Source organism: Lycorma delicatula, chromosome 9 (genome assembly GCF_047948215.1).
Source record: "Lycorma delicatula isolate Av1 chromosome 9, ASM4794821v1, whole genome shotgun sequence".
Lineage (NCBI taxonomy): Eukaryota > Metazoa > Arthropoda > Insecta > Hemiptera > Fulgoridae > Lycorma > Lycorma delicatula.
This window is the reverse complement of record NC_134463.1, coordinates 110310940-110324565: the sequence shown is the minus strand read 5'-3', so window position 1 is coordinate 110324565 and position 13626 is coordinate 110310940. Positions and strand designations below refer to the sequence as shown.

The following is a 13626-nucleotide window of genomic DNA, read 5'->3' as shown; positions in this document are numbered from 1 at the left end:
AATAGAAAATAATTTATTTAAAATTTTAATTAATTTTAATCAGATTAATTACTTTAAAATAATAATCCTTACCTTCTTAATTTCACTTTGGCGTATGGTATTGATGATGGATCTTCTTTAAGTAAGTATTTTCTTATACCTCTGACGTAGATGTAAAAATAATCATTCCAATCCAAAGATGAAATGTCAAATGGAAACAGCAGTTTATCATGTTCAGTCAAATTTTTCCATAAATTTTGTACATTATCATTTTTAAAATCCCAATTTCTCAATGTAAAATATGCCAAAACATCTGAGAATTTATTCACCTTTTTGTATGTTCTTAACATACTGAAACATAATAAACACAATTTTTTTTTTAAATTATTATTATTACAATTCTAATAATGAAATAAATTATGACAGAAAATCATTATAGAATTATTATTTAATTCTTTTCAAAATATTTTTTTTTTAATTTACATATTAATATAGAAAACCAGTAAGTAGTATTTTTTCTTTCAAAAGAGTAATTATCAGTTTGGATATTTTCCTAAAATAAATGATAAAAAACAATACCTAGACAGTAAACTAGACAACATTCCATGACAATGTGTAGCGATCTACGTTTTAGGTTTATTTATTAAAAACAATTCTTTTATTTTAATAAAAAAAATAATTATTTCATAAAACAAACACTAATAAACGACGAAATTCAAAATAAAGTTCAAGGGAGAATCGTCAAAACAGTTTAAAATGCAAACAGGAGTAAGACAAAGAGCCGGATTATCATTAATTTTGTTTAATGCTGTACTAAAAAAGGTAATTAGGAGATGGAAGAATAAAATTGATAAAATTCGGTAAGAATCCAAAAGAAAAGGCCTCTCTACTTATCATTTGCAGTCTCATAATCTTCCTAGTAGAAGATTTAAAAACAGCCAATGAACAGATCAACACGTTGAAGGATATTGCTAAAAAAACGGGCCTACAAAAATCTTTCGTAAAAACAAAGCGCATTACAAATACAGAGTGTCCCATATAAAACGCAACCCAACCTTATATTGGTAGGTATTGAAATAATAAAAAGTAAATGTAAATGTAATTTTTATTATTACCATCCATTACCTTACATTTAGAGTAAATGTTGGAAGTGGCCGCCATCTTTATTATATTATTATATTATTTTTTTAAATTTAACGTACTAAATAATCTGAGTATTGTATTCTGTTGTTATTAATTGAAGATTACAATATTTCTCTAAAGCGTAACGTTTTGATATAGTGTCCCATATAAAACGCAACCCAACCTTATATTGGTAGGTATTGAAATAATAAAAAGGCATGTGTAAATGTAAATGTAATTTTTATTATTACCATCCATTACCTTACATTTAGAGTAAATGTTGGAAGTGGCCGCCATCTTCTTGAATACTAGCTTCAATTATTTTTACAGCGTTTCTTGCAACTTTTTTTCAAAGTTTGTGGCTGGATATTTAATACAGCTTGTTCAATATTGACTTTCAATCGTTCAAGTGTTCGTTGTTTGTTGCTGTAGGCTTTTTCTTTGAGGTAACCCCTAGAAAAAAATCCGCCGAAGTCAAATCTGAATATCTTGGTGGCCACAAGCCTCGACCGATAACACGATTACCGAAAAATTCCTCAACGAAATCAGAAGTTGAACCTGCGTAGTGCGATGTAGCACCGTCATGTTGTAGCCGGCAGTGTCTGTCTTCCTCTTCCAAGAGTGCGATGAACTGAAATAAAATATCCGGATATCGTTATGCATTAATGGTGTACTCGAAAAAAATAGGACCGATTATTTTCTTCCACGATATCGCGCACCACACGCCCGACTTCTGCGGGTGTAATTGTTTTTCGTGATAAACATGGGGATTTTCAGCGCTCCAAATTCTACTGTTTTGGCTGTTTACGTAGCCATCCAAATGAAACCGTGCTTCATCTGTGAAAAATAACGAATCCATAACGTTAATTCCCTCACGCAGAAATCGACGGGACCGTTGACAATATTGTAGCTGTTTTTCTTTATCGGGCTCAAGAAGTCGATGAACCGTTTGAATGCGATAAGGTCGTAATTGTAATCGTTTGGTCGCCCGATGAACAGTTGATTTAGACAAATTAATTTCAGCAGACAAACGTCTGATCGATTTATTTGGCGAGGCGAGTAATCGGTCTTTGATTTCAGCGACTGTATCTGTATTCAACACTGACGCAGATCTTTTGTGTTCCTTTTTATTAACAGAACTGGTCTCTCTAAATGTTGCAACTAACCTTAATACTGATGTTTTGTTAGGAGCTGGTTTATCAGGGTACTTATGGCGAAACAAATCTTGCACTGCAACCGCTGATTTCGTACTAAAGTACGATTCGACAGTGAAAACACGTTCATCTAGCGAAAACACCATCTTGTCTCTAACAATACACTGAACGTTATGATTGCATTTTTGTTACTATCGGTAGTGTTCTACTGCGTCGCCGCGATGTTGGACAAGTCCATTCCAGTAATGAGTAGGGGAGTAAGCTTGACTTTTGAAATTTCATGAATGAGTGATTGATGGGTTGCGTTTTATATGGGACATCCTGTATAAATAATACACTAAAACACCTTTGCACAAGATACGGGTAAATCAAAAGAGCTGGCACTAGACGAAGAAACCAATAAGGAAGGATTCCAGAACAAAAACAAAACGGATCCAGTAAAGGTGAAAGCACCTTTACATGGTGATAATATTTTGCCTGTTTTTATTTCCTCCACTAAACATAATACAAATTGTTAATAATAAATAATAATAGTAAATTAATAAAAATTATAATCTTGCATTATGGTGCGCAAGCGTACTGCTGGATTAATTGTTCGCAATAACTCGATTCATGTCGAAGGATTTTTAATGATGAGATGTCATTTAGTTCAAAATGATTTGCTTAATAAATTTTGTAACAAGTAAAAATTATAAAGATATTGAAAATTAAAAAATTTAGATGGCCACCATTTTGAAATGTTTGAAGGTGACGATTCAATTTTTTTATTTTGTAGAATAAGACACTAATCGTAGTAGGTTTGCCAAATTTAATTTTAGTAGATTTACCAGTTCCTGAAAAATAATTTTTTTATCAAAAATTACAAAATGGCGTCCAGAAGGAATTCAAGACAAAATAGGACTTAAAATCATTCAAGACAAAATCGGATATGAACCGATTTGCTCATTTTTTGTACTGAATCAGTACCTGAAGTTCGGCGAGTATATCACAGAACACTCCGTACAGCATTTTGTTTGTACCGTTTGTTGTGATTTTATTTTGTTTTACTTTCATTCTTTATTTATTTAATTATTTTTTTTATTTAAAGTTTTCCTTCAATGTCCACTGAAGATGAATGTTTAATAACTGAAATTGCCGGTATTTTTTGATTTTTTTTTTACATTTCTATCAACGTAAAATCAACTTTTAAAAGTAAAATTTTTATAAATGCTTTTTGTGCGTCACTTTTTTTATTATGAAAGAACGGGCTATGGTAATTAGGCCGGTGGAAATTGGTGGCGTATAAAAAATGCAATGCCTAACCGGGATTAAGCCACTAAGTCGGCGAGCGTAATGTTGTTTTCAAATTTATTTCTGTAATCATTTAGAGTCCCTCATTATCTTTATTTAATATTTTGAATATTTAACTAACAAATTTTTAGGCAAAAGAGTTTTGGTAATGACATTACAAGGAAAGAGGTATAAATTGTACGAGTATTTTAGAGAAAAATCGTTCTTCCTTTTTTTTTTATAATTATTTAATTAATATTAAGTTAAATTATCTTTTAAATAAAATACTTATATATTTATATATAAATGCATACTTACTTTGTACGTTTTCCAATAAGCGAAGCAAATGCATCCACAATAATCGCCGGTATAAAATGTAAAAGTAAAACTAATATTTTATGCCATATCCATGAAGTGTTTAGCGTCAATGAATAACACCATATAGCTTGATTTAGTGGTACTTCGTTTCCGTGTTCTGTAGCAAAATTCATGAATTCACCCCATCTTATTGGTTTTTCTACTGAACTTACGTAATTATATACTAGAAGTCCATCATCCCCATCTTCGCTAGGTTCATTCTGATTTGTATCTTCAATTGCTCTATAAAATAAAAGTTTAATATATTTAATTTTTCTTAACGATTAATATTATATAATATATTTGTATTATAACTGTTTAATTTATATGCTTATTAGAATATATATTTTCTTTTTCTCTTATAGTATACAAGGTTGGACTCAAAAACAGTTGTAAAGTTGGAAGCTTAAAATTGGGAACTTATCGAAGTATTATACTCGGGTGTTTATGTGCAAATTCCCCGAATTTTGGAAAAAAATAAAAAGTTACGTTTTTGTGGATTGAAAATTGTAAGCGGTTTATCTTAATTTTAATAGAATCCCCTTAATAGAATTCTAATTTTAACAAAAATAAATCGTCACTTAACCTAACCTTTAATGACAAGAACATCTATAAACGTAACCAAATACACTTAACGACATTTAAAATAATATAAATGTAGGCGTTTGCTTCGGTGGCATCCTGACAGAGGCCATACTGATCACTATGATGTGTTGTAAGGTTTAGAGGTCGGGGAAGAGACGATCACCGGTTAAGCCCATCAGGTCTAGAAACAGAAGGGGTGGTATGGGGACCGGGATCATTACAAAGCGGTTGTCTTCCCCTACGGGGTCAGGGTGTGATAGATGTCAGGTAATGGAACATGTTATGTAAAGAAATACAAGTCGGTTAATGGTTCTCAAACTTTATCGACTCTGCTGCTTTGTGAAATTAAGATTTTCGCAAGCCACTTTATGTCGAATTCTAATAAGTACGCTTTGCGTAATAGTCAATTATTTTCTGCAATGCTGTGTAAAAATAAAAACATTTTAGATCACAAAAAAATGTAACATCTAGCGTTAAATGTCGCGTCCTACGACAGTGAATTGAAAATGAATGTATTAGTATGAAAATTGTGTAATATTTCGCGACGCGCCTGTGAGGTGCCCTGGGGTGCCAATGCGCATACTTAGGAACCACCGGGTAAATTATTATTTTTTTGTTAGAATTAGAATTTCCAAATAATATAATTTATTAATTTTCAGATGAATGTTTTCATTATAGAGGATTATCTTTGCACGAATAAAGTAATTAATGGAACGTGGAATTTTAGTCTTAGAATAGAAGAGACGGGATGTTTAACGTAGTAACATAAAGTTATACATCGGTTGTTTGTTTTGAGTTATGTATCGAGTATTGTATACAATTTATATTTGAACTGTAGTACGCAGAGTTTATGTCAGGGTTTGTTTTATAGAAATTTCGTGTTCTATCGTTCTGTTTAATTTCCTGCTTTTGTATATTTTCTGAATTATCCGCTCTTTCCCTAGTTATCTGTTGTTATCTGTAAACGTAATCTAAATAAGGTTATAACGTTGATATCGTGATTTATTTTATACTTAAACATTTTTAAATATTGTTTCTTTTTATGAAGGATATTTCAAATTTATTTTCATAAATATTAATTATTTTAATATAAACTAAATATGAGGAACTCAATTAAGGTATTTTCTTTGTTGAGAAATTTTCTGAAGTCGTCCCGTTGAAAAATTTATTCTTAAATAACGTAAATGAAGAATCTTTAAATAAAAAAATTACAAGTTCATCTCTGACGATTTCGAGATTTTTTTTTCTTCAACATAATCATTTTCTATTAGACTATATAATTGCATTGATATTTTACCGTACTACATTCGTTTTTATATTGAATGATATTTTGAGTGAAAATTCAAGAGCATTTTTTGTTGGGATCTGATAGAGACATTTTTGCCTGTGGAACGATCCGATATTTCGTTTCTGTTGGTTGCAGTCAAACGGCTGAAAGCCTTCGGAATAAAGGCTTCCTGATTCCTTCTAAAATATAAATACAGTAAACGTATAAATCTAATTTACACTTTTTTTTTTAATTTCTGAACTATAAAAAAATTATTTTTTAAAAGATACTCATTAAAATAATAAATTTTAAAGAATTAAAATTTCGTTTTTTTACATTTTTTAAACCTTTTTACAACTTTTTATTTGAATTTATCTTTAGAGGAAGAAGAACTTGTCAAGTCTTACTTATTATTACTTTTTTTGCTCGTTCAAGTGGGATGATCTATCAGTATTTTACAGTAAGATATCTTTCTTTATACAACTTAAGGTTGAAAGGTTTTTAGAAAGACCTTTTATTAACATTTTTTATTAATTTATAAAATAATATTAAAGTTTACAAAAGTGTTACTTACAAGTTTATAATAAGCGCTGGAAATGTCCATATGATTTTCAACGCATGCATCAACGCGTTTTCTTACATTTTAAGTGACCTTTTTCAGTGTAGCAGCGTGATATTTGATACACAATCCTCAATATTTTGTTTAAGTTTATCAAATGTATGCGGGTTCTTTGAGTACACATTGTCTTTCAAAAAGCCCCACAAATAACAATCGAGAGAACTCCGGTGAATTAGGAGCCGTAAACCACAAGAAATCATCCGGTCATCGAAGAAATCGCGAAAATATTGCATACTACTGTTCGCCGTGTATGCAGTTTCTCCGTCTTTTAACCGGCAATCCCGTTCATCAGCGTGTAGCAAAGCTATAAACTGCATGATTATTTCTTGATACCGTTCAGCTGTGATGGTCTCCCACAAAAGATAGGTCCGAAAATTCTCCGACGTGATACACCGCACTACACCCCAATTTTTTGTCACTGTAATGGCTGTTCATGGAATAAATGTGGATTCTCTGAAGATCATATTATGTAATTTTGACTGTTAACATATCCGCTAAGATGAAACTAAATTTCATCTCTGAAAAATTTCATCGCTGTCTAGAACAGATATGTAATTTCGAATGAAACTTCTAAACCACCGGCAATACTGCATTCGTTTCTTCTTATGCGGTTCTTGGAGTCGATGACTTACATTAATCCGGTACGGATGTAATTTTAGAACTTTAGTAGCCTTATGAACACTTCGGTAAGATAGTCCAATCCGGTAAAAAAGTTTTCGAAGAGATTTTTTTTAGAGAACGAGGCGTTTCATTTATCGTCTGCAGACCGTCGTCAGTTAAAACACTTGGATGGCTGGTACGCTTACGGTCATGCATACTATCTGCATTCCGAAAACGATTAAATAAACGACATGTAGTGGATTTGTTTGGCATATTAGCAAATGAAAAAGCATTTAAAACATATTTTTGACACTTTGCGTACGATTTCAATTCGCAGTAACTGACAACAAAAAAGACGCATTGTTCGTACCTAAAATATTTGCTGCTCAGACTAAACAAACTGCTTGGTGCCACGCCTACTGTCGTCCGGAGGTGTGATCTAACAGTGTTACCATACACTATTCTGTCATACAAAAAATTACCCGAATTAAAAGTTCTTTTTCAAATTTAATTGTCATTCCTACAAAGCAGAACAATTTGGGTTGCGCGACTTTACGATCACTCTGAATAAAAGTATATTGACGAAAACCAATTTTTTGCGGTTTTCTTCTAGTTTAATAGGGAAATAAAGATTTCGTGTAACAGTTTAAAGAAGTACATATTTTTAGTACTTATAGATTAATTAAAAATTTTTATACAGAAAGAATGATATTTTCTGTTATATTGTACTTTACAAAACTGAAATTATCTGATAGTTATCAGTTGAATTAATAATTAGATGATTTTTCAGAGCATCAATTTGTTCAGAATACTAATTTTTCCAACTAGCTCGTTATTTTTAAAGAATTTTAAAAATAAGCTTTCAAAAGTAACTCCTTAATAGTTGTTACAAGAATTTCAATCTTCAACATTCTGTTAATCACAAAGTCAAAAAGAAAAAACTATGACAAAAAAAAATCTCATATATTTATTTAAATATATGCAGTCGTAATGCGCTTTTCAATGAAATGCTAATAGTTAAATAAAAATTCTTAGAAATTTAGATTTTGCATATAATTTTCATAAAGTACGTGCTTGCAATTCGACGAGAAAACTCATTAATTGATGGAGTTACTTAATAAAAAATATTACGTGAAATTCGTCTACTCCAAAATTAAAGAATTTTCTCTTCTATATTAAATCCTTTATTTTTTTGGAAAGCCAAATTAATTAATCTATTATCAAAGTACGTACATATATAAATGTACGTAGTTGTAATCTAAATGTAGTCTGGAATAGACTCGATCGACCACTCCTGAGTCGTGCGGTTAATTGAAACCCAACCACCAAAAAACACCGGTATCTACTGTCTAACACTCAAATCTATATAAAAATAACTGCCATTACAAGGATTTGAACCTTAGAACTTTAAACTTCGACAATCAGCTGATTTTGCGATGACGAATATATCCACTAGACCAGGGGTCAGCAACCTTTTGAGTCAGAAGAGTCAAAAATTACAATTTACAAAGTTTCTAAGTTTTTTTTTAAAGAGCCACAAAATTTTATTTCAAATTTTTAAAGAGCCACAAATTTTTTTTGGAAAATAGGTTTATTAAATAACAATTTATAGGTACTTACACTTATAATTAATATTTTAACTCTAATTTTTAAATAATAAAAGCTATAAAATAGATAAATAATAAAATAGGTAATTTATTAAATATATGTTTTAATAAAAACACTTTCGCGGTAATATCCAACAGTAGTACTTTGTTTCTTTTTTGACAATTCTTATTCACTTCAAAAAAGTAGTTAGGTATCTTATTGTAACAAAATATGTATATGTATTTTAAAAATATAATACTTATTATGTTACCTACTTTTACTTCGGTTTTTTTATTATTATTATTATATATATGTAGATACATAACTTTGAGAAGATAATTCGCTTCGAACTCTTTTACTTGAAACAATAAACTATACGTCACAGCCAAAGCACTGGTGAAGACGCCAAATTGTCTTGCGTCGAAAGCGAATTAAAACCTACATAGAAATATCCGACGACGGCGTCATTCGAGAGCTTCTGACGGGCTGACGACAGTGACGATGCGTGTCACGGTGGAGGGGTGCGGTGAAAAGCGAGTACAAGTGGCAAAGCGATAGAATCGGTGCCTAATCCTCGTTAATCGATTCAAAACGATTTTTAAATGTTTTTTTGTTTTTTTTGATAAAATAAATAATAATTGCGTATGAAACTAAAGAGTCGCAGCTTCACATCCAAAGTGCCGCATGTAGCTCGCGAGTCGCAGGTTGCCGACCCCTGCACTAGACTAACCCGTCTAATTAATCTAAATTCTACTATGAAGTTTTATTTCTTTTATCGCTTTTAATAATATATTTTAAATATTATCGATTGTTATGGTCATTAGTTATTGATAAATGTTAACAGCTTTCACTGAAACTCTTCGCTACACGAACTCGTTGTTGGTATTTTACCTTATTTCACACCCTTGAATTTTTAGTATTATACTTCCTGGAACGTTACAAATTGCTTTAAAGCCATCTGTTTGTAAACAGACGTAATTTTCAGGGTTTTTTTTCAGGACCTTTTATTTGATTTATGGCATACATTTTTGCTTATTAAAAATCGATGAAACAAAACTTCCCCGCTTTACAGAGGTGTACGTATTAATCAAATATTTGAAAACGATTTTAATATGTATATATATAAAATTACGTGATTTATTTTCACTTTTTATTACATCTAGCCGTGTAATAATTATTGCTAGCATTTATTTTAATGAATTAATAACCTTTAACAATGATTAGAACTATTGGATGTGACATTACTTTTAAGATAATTAAGGCATTAAATAATACTATAATTTAACCATTTACAAATTAGATATAAAACTTAAATATATTTTCGACTAACCTGATATTTGATCGATCTCCCTCCTAGTGGAGCTATTACTCCTAGTGTTATATATTTCTGAGTCAAATAATTTTTGTACTACGTTAAAATAAAATAAAGGCTCTTACCGAACAATTTTATTACAAATTATAAGTATTTACGGGGTTACACGCATAGATACGTATAGTAATTATTTTCATATTTATTTAAAATCTTTCTTAATTGATTTATTATTTTATTATCTAAAAATAAAACTGTATATATAAAGAGAATTAACAAGTGAAGGAGAATATGAGTATGTAATTTGTAGTCATATGTGTTATATATGTTTGATGTCTTGAAAAGTTAACTTTAAATACAGAACATTATATTTTCTGCCTCAATTTAATCTAACTTTTATACGATAAAGAGTTATGTCATTCAGTTTACTTTAAAGTTGAAAGTTATGAAAATCTCTTCTTCAGAAGCTAATCGGTATTAATGAGAATTTACAGAAATTATGACATCCCCTCCATTTGTATTCAAATTATTACACTTATTAATAATCTGTCTTTATATTTGATGAAATATACTAATAGATTCCTGCCAAAATTATTATTTCAAATTGTTTCTTCATTTGTATTTATTGTTAACTTGTATTCAAATATTACATTTAGTTAGTGTAAGACTTTTTTTTTTTAAACTGCATAACTCATTTCAATTCTAATATTAGTTTAGAATATATTTTTTCTTGAATATTTAAACAAAACAATTATGAGCACATTCTTTATATTGTTAGGTATTCATAACCTTAATTTATTATATAGGTGATCTGACTTTTTTTTGTCCACAGTCATTTGACTGGTTTGATGCAGCTCTCCAAGATTACCTATCTAGTACTAGTCGTTTCATTTCGGTATACCCCGTACATCCTACATCCCTAACAATTTGCTTTGCATATTCCAAATGTTGCCTGCCTGCACAATTTTTTCTTTTTACCTGACCCTCTAATATTAAAGTGACTATTCCAAGCTGCCTTAATATGTGGCCTATAAGTTTGTCTCTTCTTTTAACTATATTTTTCCAAATGCTACTTTCTTTATCGATTTACCGCAGCACCTCTTCATTTGTCACTTCATCCACCCACCTGATTTTTAACATTCTCCTATAGCACCACATTTCAAAAGCTTCTAATCTTTTCTTCTCAGGTACTCCGATAGTCCAAGTTTCACTTCCATATAAAGCGACGCACCAAACATATACTTTCATAAAATCTTTTCCTGACATTTAAATTAATTTTTGATGTAAATAAATTATATTTCTGATTAAAAGCTTGTTTCGCCTGTGCTATTCGGCATTTTATATCGCTCCTGCTTCGTCCATCTTTAGTGATTCTACTTCCCAAATAACAAAATTCTTCTACCTCCATAATCTTTTCTCTTCCTATTGTTACATTCAGTGGTCCATCTTCATTATGTTTACTACATTTCATTACTTTCGTTTTGTTCTTGTTTATTTTCATGTGGTAGTTCTTGTGTAGGACTTCATCCACGCCGTTCATTGTTTCTTCTAAATCCTTTTTACTCTAAGCTAGAATTACTATATCATCGGCAGATCGTAGCATCTTTATATTTTCACCTTGTACTGTAACTCCGGACTCTAAATTGTTCTCTAAAATAATTAACTGCTGGTTCTACGTAAAGATTAAAAAGTAACGGGGATAGGGAACATCCTTGTCGGACTCCCTTTCTTATTACGGCTTCTTTCTTATGTTCTTCAATTATTACTGTTGCAGTTTGGTTCCTGTAAATGTTAGCAATCGTTCTTCTATCTCTTTATTTGAACCCTAATTTTTTTAAAATGCTGAAATTTTATTTCAGCATTTAAAAAAAAATTTGTCTACGTTATCGAATGCCTTTTCTAGGTCTATAAATGCCAAGTATGTTGGTTTATTTTTCTTTAATCTTCCTTCTAGTATTAATCTGAGGCCTAAAATTGCTTCGCTGGTCCCTATACTTTTTCTGAAACCAAATTGGTCTTTAACACTTCTTCCACTCTCCTCTCAATTCTTCTGTACAGAATTCTAGTTAATATTTTTGATGCATGGCTAGTTAAGCTAATTGTTCTATATTCCTCGCATTTATCTGCTCCTGCTTTCTTTGGTATCATTACTATAACACTTTTTGAAGTCTGACGAAACTTCCTCTTTTTGATAAATATTACACACCAGCTTGTGTAATCTATCAATCGCTTCCTCACCTGCACTGCGTAGTGATTCTACAGGTATTCAGTCTATTCCAGGAGCCTTTCTGCCATTCAAATCTTTTAATGCTCTCTTAAATTCAGATCTCAGTATTGTTTCTCCCCTTTCATCCTCTTCGACTTCTTCTTCTTCCTCTAGAACACAATTTTCTAATTTATTTCCTCTGTGTAACTCTTTATCGGTGTACCATCATTGTTTGACACATTATTAATTTTAATTTATGTACCCCAAAACATTCCTTAACTTTCCTGTATGCTCCGTCTATTTTACCAACGTTTATTTCTCTTTCCACTTCTGAACACTTTTCTTTAATCCACTCTTCTTTCGCTAGTTTGCACTTCCTGTTTATAGTATTTCTTATTGTCCATAGTTCCTTGTATTTTCTTCATCACTAGAATAATCTGACTTAAAAAAAGGTAAATCCTAAAAATTGAATAGCCATTCCCAAGAATAAGCATCTCATGCCAAACTTTATAAGGTGATTTCTAGTTGTATATTTCAATGAAACAAATTTGCTGTTGCATGTTAACTTGCCACGCCAACTTAAATTTATTTTCAACCTAAAAAAGAACACTTTCACTGTGTTTATTAATAATTATATCCACGAATCTTAATTGAAATTAAAATAGTCGAGAAATTTAATATTTTTAGAAAATAAATAATTTATAAAGTTATCCGATAATATTAAATGGAGTAAAATTCCCGTTTATGTGTTTATAGTAAAGTGTATTAAATAAAAGATTGTTTGCTTCAGTGTATCGATGTACTATTATAAATCAAAATGTCAATCCCTGATTCCTTAAAAGTGATATTTTCACTTTACTAGGAAACTGACTGAAAAACGCCATACTTAACCGGGATTTGAACTGGGTACTTTCCGGATAAAAGGCTAAAAGACTATTAATCCGCTACGTAAAACGGCAGATTGGTACTTTTCACCATCACATCCTGATGTAATCTATTCTCTTCGTACGATTTGGTTTTTACTCTATTTGATATTGAAAAAATTTCGAGTATTTCCAATTTTTTTTTCTTCGTGCTTATCTACTTCATTATTTTTATTGCCGACTTTTTGCAATTCAAAAATGCATTATTATCGTTAAAAATAGACATTTAAATTTAATCGAAAAAATTTAAATTATTAAAAAAATGAAAATTTAAAAAAACATAGTATGCTTTTTTAAAAATAAAAAATAATTATTATTTCCCACATACTACATTAGGAATACGATCGTAGCGGGTTTATTTTTATTTCGTGTATATAATGAGAAAAACGTCCATTTTTGGACGTTTTATTTTTTTGCTGTTGAAATTTTTGAATATCAATGGGATGTATTTTCTACTGCACCATTTAAAAATTATTTTTTAAATTTATCTCAGATATTTCTGTTTATTTAAACCGATTTTAAATTAATAAAAAGTTGAAAAACATTTCAATTTGTAGATTGCTGTTCGTTAGTATTATTATTTTACATGTAGTTTTTATTATTTACAATTTATTTTAACCCATATTTCACTGGAATATTTGCTTTCACA

At 30.3% G+C, this 13626-nt stretch overlaps 1 protein-coding gene across 2 annotated transcripts in view; it reads right to left on the bottom strand.

Annotated features, from left to right (window-relative positions):
* Positions 1 to 13626, bottom strand: part of LOC142329919 (fatty acyl-CoA reductase wat-like) — a 161901-nt gene that overhangs the window by 17759 nt on the left and 130516 nt on the right. For both annotated transcript variants that reach the window (XM_075374856.1, XM_075374855.1), the window contains exons 7-8: positions 3843 to 4124; positions 73 to 330 (exon numbers count right to left, since the gene is read on the bottom strand). In XM_075374856.1, coding sequence (XP_075230971.1) covers positions 73 to 330; positions 3843 to 4124 — 540 coding nt within the window. The remainder of the gene's footprint in view (positions 1 to 72; positions 331 to 3842; positions 4125 to 13626) is intronic.